Raw genomic sequence first — 5,936 nt, 5'->3', positions numbered from 1 at the left:
GGAGTGGGTACAGAAAAAAAAAGGAAAAAAAGGAAAAACAGGCATAGAAAGGAGACAGAGAAAAGCAACACGGGTAGGAAAGATGAGTGGGGACCAATTTGGGGAGAGACTGGAAGAGGCAAGAGAGATAGAGGCATGGAGGTCATTGTGGGACTGCAGCCGAGGTAGAGGAATGAGCAAGGGCAGCCAGGATGAGTCTCTTTTTAGCATCTCAGTGCAACAGCATGGGAGCATGTGCACGTTAGATAGAGACTACCATATCTGCTCAGTTTCCCTTGTAAGATTTATTCTATACTTGCATGAATGACTAACAAACCCTGATCTCTGGTGCATTCAGAGATACATTATAAAGTAGGATGGTTAACTCCTGTATTTTTCCCTGACCTAGATAGCTAAGTCTATGCTACAGAAATCACATGGCAACTTTTTACAGGATATGTTAGTTTAGTCACCGCTGAGTTGATTTCACTTTTCTGCTGCAGGCAAAGCATGACTGTAAATACTATTTTTTCTGCTTCTGTTCACTTGGGACTCCTTCAGTTCTGGTAAATGGGCCACTAGTAGGATAAGGTATTGCAGAAAGGGTTAGGAGAGCAAGAATGAGAATATAAACATGTCCAGATGTGGAGGTAGGAGAAGAGTTAAAGAGACTACAAAGATGGAAGTCTTAATGTTCAGAAATGCCCGTGTAAGAGAAAGTGACAGTACAGTAAGCAGAAGCAACTATAACACATCCTTGTTTAGATACCATGATTGCAGGGTTGGAATTCACCTCCTCCTTTTTTGACTGCTCCTACTTAAAACACAGATGGCCACGATCTCAAGGAAATGTTCAGACAAAATTATGTTTTCCCCATTCAGAATAAAATGACCTATTTAACAGTAGGTTTGAAGAGCTGCTAATAGTTACAGAATATAGCTACTGCCTCTGTTTTAGACCCATTCACAATACGGTTAAGTTATGAAATTACACCATGGAACAAGCTACAGTTTGTGAATCCTACCTTCCTCCGATGGGATGGCACAATAAAAAATGTTTCAATATTATGCTTCTTCAAGAAACTATTCCTTTCATGGCCATACCCTGGTTCTACCTCGTAGTCACCATTTAGGCACTCTAAGGTGGTCTTTGTTATGTGAACTTTCCTAGAGAGAAAGACAGGACATTTTTTAATGTGATGATACATCATGAGCTAAGAGCTATTCGAATTTGGTGAAATCCACCCCTGTGCAGAAAGCAAACATGGGTGAGAGTTGCATGTACAAAAAGTAGATGACTGTTGTAGAAAAGATACATTTTCTTAGCCAATAAGAAAGAAGAGCTATTTTAGCAACTACATTTCCTAAAAGTAAATATGTACTATAAACAGGTTAAAATTACTAGAGTATTTGACAACTTGCAGCTGTGTTGATTTTAGAAATGGGAAGGCCTGTGCAGTATCTTATATTTATTCTAATACCATAAGAATTTATTAAAGCACCTGCTGGAGATACTGCTGCATTGTTTGACATATACTATCCGACTCTTGGGTCATTTCTGAGGATTCTTCTTTTTCAGTGGTTTTATTTTTTGTTGTCAAGAAGAATGGGACTCTAAAATGTATTCTCAATTCTGACCCTGCTTTTCTCTTGCCCATTACTCTGCTTGTACTGCAACTGCCCTTATACTTTCTTCAAATGTCACCCGTATCTGTTACCCTTACATACATTATGTCTTCCTAGAAGATGTTTAAAAGACCATGATTATTTCTTTCTTTTGAATATCTTTTTTTCAAATTCCTATGACTGTGATGCCTAAAGCCAACCAATCTAAAACTACCAAAAACATCTATTTTTCAAAGAAGTGTAAATCTTGACCACAAAATAGTTAGCAGGTTCAAACTTCTCTCTGGTTAGCAGAACTGAATTTGGTGAAAAATCCAACCAATTACCCTTCAATACAGTGGATCTCATTCTAAAAATCTGATATGCATAAATATATGTATCCATGCATATGTGGCTAACCAATATTGAGGACTGACCAATGTGTGCTTAAAATTCCAGGACCTGAATATACCCACACACAGTTAAATTACTAACTCTGTATGTGTACATCCCAATGCATAACTTGCACAGGTACCTTTACATTTGTAGTATATTAATATTTTTATACATAAGGCATGTGTAATTGTTTGCCTGGCACTGGCATGACTTATACTGAAATCTGGCTTTGATTGATAATACTAAACTATTACCACCTTATAGATTTGGAAGCACAGAGACAAATCTTCCCGTCTAATCCACTGTGGCAACTCCATTTAATGGAGACAAGACTTTAATTCTTGCTAGAGTTCCTGACTGAAATTCTCTCATCACCACCTTTTGTATCTATCAGTTTTTAGTGGAAAGTGTATCCAATGAGCACTTACATTTTAATAGAAAGTTGTTCACATTTATTTCTTCCAGACATTACTAACAGAAATACCCATGTTATTCAATCCTAATATTACTCAGCAGAGGTTTTAACTGCAGGTAATATAGACTATCATAGTTCTTACCTGAAACCACCCTGCATTTAACAATTCCAAGAGTAATTAGACTTGCAACATGCTTCAGCTACAGACAAATAATTTCCGCTATCATAGAGAACTATAGCTCTTGTTATGAGACTTACCCAGGCAATCCTCCAGCTTCCATTACATTGGCTAGAGTCACATCATTAGACCAGACATCGTATTGCCATTTGCGGAGACCCAGGACCCCACAAAGCACCCTGCCTGTGTGTAATCCAACTCTCATATTGAGATCCACTTCCGTGGCTTCTGCCACAGACCTGCAATAGATAATATCAGACTATTATTCTGTCAAAAAGGGTATTGCTCGCTATTATCTTTTGTTCTCCAAAATCTAATAATTGCAGTTAATATACACATTCAAAACTGCAGAGAGATGCTCTTTAAAATCCAAGACAGGTGCCTTGCTAGGATAACAATCCTACCTTCCTACCTTTTAGAACCTTCTAAAACTTGATTAAATGACTAAATAAAAAAGTTACTTGGTCATGCCCTACCCCTGCTGAATCAAAATCTCAGAAGTCTTTTATTTTTGCACTAAATTTAGTTTCGAGTTCTAGGTTTAAATGAACCCAGACCCTCAAAGCAAATTTAATTAAGTAAATTATGTTTCTCCTAGTCTTATGCATAGGAAGGTACAATGTAAGGAGACGTTACATATGATTTCCACATAAAACCACAATTTTTCCCAAGTTCATCTGAGATAGGGTTGTAGTTCATCCAGTAGGTCTGCCTCTCTACATTTTTTTATGCATCTGGCCCAAATTTAAAGTTTTGCAAAATATACTGGGCAGTTTTTTTATCTGCTGTCTTTTCAGAATTTGCTAACAGGGTCCCAGTGAATCTCTAATATTTGATCAAGATGCACTCTACCTGCAATGCAAATGATAAAAAGAGAGTCTGTAAAATAACAGTATTTGCTGATTTATCTCCTCTCTCACATATTTATTCATTTTTCTCTATCATACATTTTCCTGTTTCCTAACATCTACCTACCTTAGGCAGCTACGAGAGCTGACAGCGAATTGATTGCTAGAATCAAAAGAAAAATGTTGAAACTATTTTATTAAGTTTAAATATTTATCTGTCATGTGACCAAGCAAACACATTTTACTGTAACATTAAAAGAGATTGTTTTCCCCTCAGTATTAAAATGGACAGTATGATTTAGAGTCCCTTCTTCTATTAGAAATGGTTTATTCTACTTTGACCCTTCTTTATCCTAGATTTTGGTTATGGGCCAAATTTTACCCAAACCCATCCTACACTTCACCTACATAAAGACCATGAGGCTTATGTGGAAGAACTATTTATTTATGGGGTATTGTAGAGTAGAGGGTTGTGGATGGTCTTTTGGATAAAATACCAAACTATGAAGTCGTATCATATTAATTCAATCTGCCGGTTGTATTACAAACTTTGTATGAAATTTTAATCAAGTCATTTTAGGTACAGCTTCCAAAAAGGGACTTAGATGTTGCGACACTTGACCTAACTTTGACCTGTCATCTTCCCAAATTGGAGTCAGGCAAACTGCAGCACATACTCAGGGCCTTTTAAAGGCACTTGGGCCTACTGCAGATGTGCCTGCTGCTCATGCTGGTCTTGCCAGGCTGCAGCCTGTGCCCTCCATGGGTGAAGAAATCTGGGGGGGCACATGCTCCCCCCATCACCATCTGACACATCACTTATGCCCTCCCCCCCACCCCATAGACTTACCTGCAGGGAGCTGCAGGATCTGCTCTTCAACACGCTGCCTGGCTGTCACACGTGTGTACGCGTGTATCTGCACGTGCCACCCCCTGCCTGTTATCGCCTTCCTCCCACTCCCTCCAGCCCCAAGCAGCCATTTGCAGGATGGAACTCAGCAAGCCTGCAAGGGGAAACCTGTAGTTTCCAGCATTTGTCCCCTTTAAAGGAAGAAATCGCTGTTTTTCTGCAGTAAACAGAAAACCTGGATCCCTGATAATAACTGTATCATCACTATCCAAGGATACTGATGTCACCTGTTATAATGAAACAATTATATCTTCAAGGATCAGCAGTAATACAAATGCAGCAAAACTGCTGCAAACTTTAACTCTGTTTTACTTATGGTTAAAGGTACTGTTATTTGGATAGCCTGTACTGCTACAGGATCATTCAGCTGTACCATACGTACCATACCAATTAATGTGCACACCTGAGCAGAAGGCCCCTTTCCCTTTTGAGAGCAGTTAAAAGCTACATTATGTTTGTCCATACTCTAAGCTAACCAACAAGATGTACCACAGAAAGCAACATGCCTAAAAACCCCTCCCTTTCGTGAATGCAGACACATCGCTTGACCTCCGGGTTACGTGCCAATGAAATACTGAGATTCATAATTGAAACTCCTTTCTTGAATTAGATGGGAAAGTCCTTTTGGGCAGGGAAGACTGGCCAATTCTTTCTTTTAAGAGGCAGTTATATAATAAACTAAAGATACCCAAGACCAACATCCAATGCACCCATCAGGTTGAAGAGATTCAAACCCATCTCTCTGGCTTGTCACTAGGTATTGGCTAGCTTGGAGCATTCTCCATCCCTGCAGCTTAAGATTCATCACTACAGTAAGAAATGAAAAATCTATACAGCCAGGGAGAGAATGTGACTGTATAAGCCCAGAAATGATGACATGCAACTTAGGCAGAAGAAATCCTGGGTCATGGCTGTATTATTGTTTCATGTTATTCAGTGATTGGTTAGAGTGTAGGGAATCATCCGACCAATAATCATGCTTTCTTTCTAGCCTCACACATTTCTCTCTGAAGGGCAGCATAGCTATGCTGCAAGAATGGAGAGGAACTCCACCTCAGCCTAGCCTATAACGTTGTCATGGGGCAAATGGGTAAAGTGGGTTTAATCCCTGTAACAGGGGGCCTTCTCAGGGCCAATATAACCGTGGCCCGCCCACCTGTTTCTGGGCTAACCGCCCGCCTTCTCGCCCATCACGCCTTCTTGTTAATTAGTTAAATGATGAAATTAAGCGGGAGGCTGCCCATTTTCTGCCCCAATGCCAGGGGACGTTATCTGAGGCTCCATTCTTCCCCTACACTGTAGCCCAAACCTCACAGATGGCATCTCAATGTTATCATTATCACCGGCCCCCACACTGGGCCCCAGAATCCTTCTAATTGAACCCTGCATGGATTCCTCTCCTCAGGTGGTCTATTCCACCTTCATACCGGGCAGCATAGGTTCCTGAACTGCTTCCCCTTATGGGTGTGGTCCCCCCAGGACCTTCGGCTCACTAGCCCTGGCCCACCTCCAGGCCAGCCGGAACCCCAGGCCTGCAGCTCATGGGCATTCCTCGCAGTGGGCCCCTGGCCCTTCGACCCTTCCAGTCCTGACCCCAGCATAGAC

General features: G+C 40.6%; 1 protein-coding gene across 1 annotated transcript in view; it reads right to left on the bottom strand.

The window, feature by feature from the left end:
- Window positions 1–5,936, bottom strand: part of ADCY1 (adenylate cyclase 1) — a 255,139-nt gene that overhangs the window by 96,824 nt on the left and 152,379 nt on the right. The window contains exons 6-7 of the mRNA XM_019508725.1: window positions 2,654–2,812; window positions 1,005–1,146 (exon numbers count right to left, since the gene is read on the bottom strand). Of these exons, the coding sequence (XP_019364270.1) occupies window positions 1,005–1,146; window positions 2,654–2,812 (301 nt within the window). The remainder of the gene's footprint in view (window positions 1–1,004; window positions 1,147–2,653; window positions 2,813–5,936) is intronic.

This window comes from Gavialis gangeticus, unplaced genomic scaffold (assembly GCF_001723915.1).
Source record: "Gavialis gangeticus isolate Ggan-Ray unplaced genomic scaffold, GavGan_comp1, whole genome shotgun sequence".
Taxonomy (NCBI): Eukaryota; Metazoa; Chordata; order Crocodylia; family Gavialidae; genus Gavialis; species Gavialis gangeticus.
Note: the sequence above shows the minus strand (reverse complement) of the source record. Positions and strands in the feature narration are given on the sequence as shown.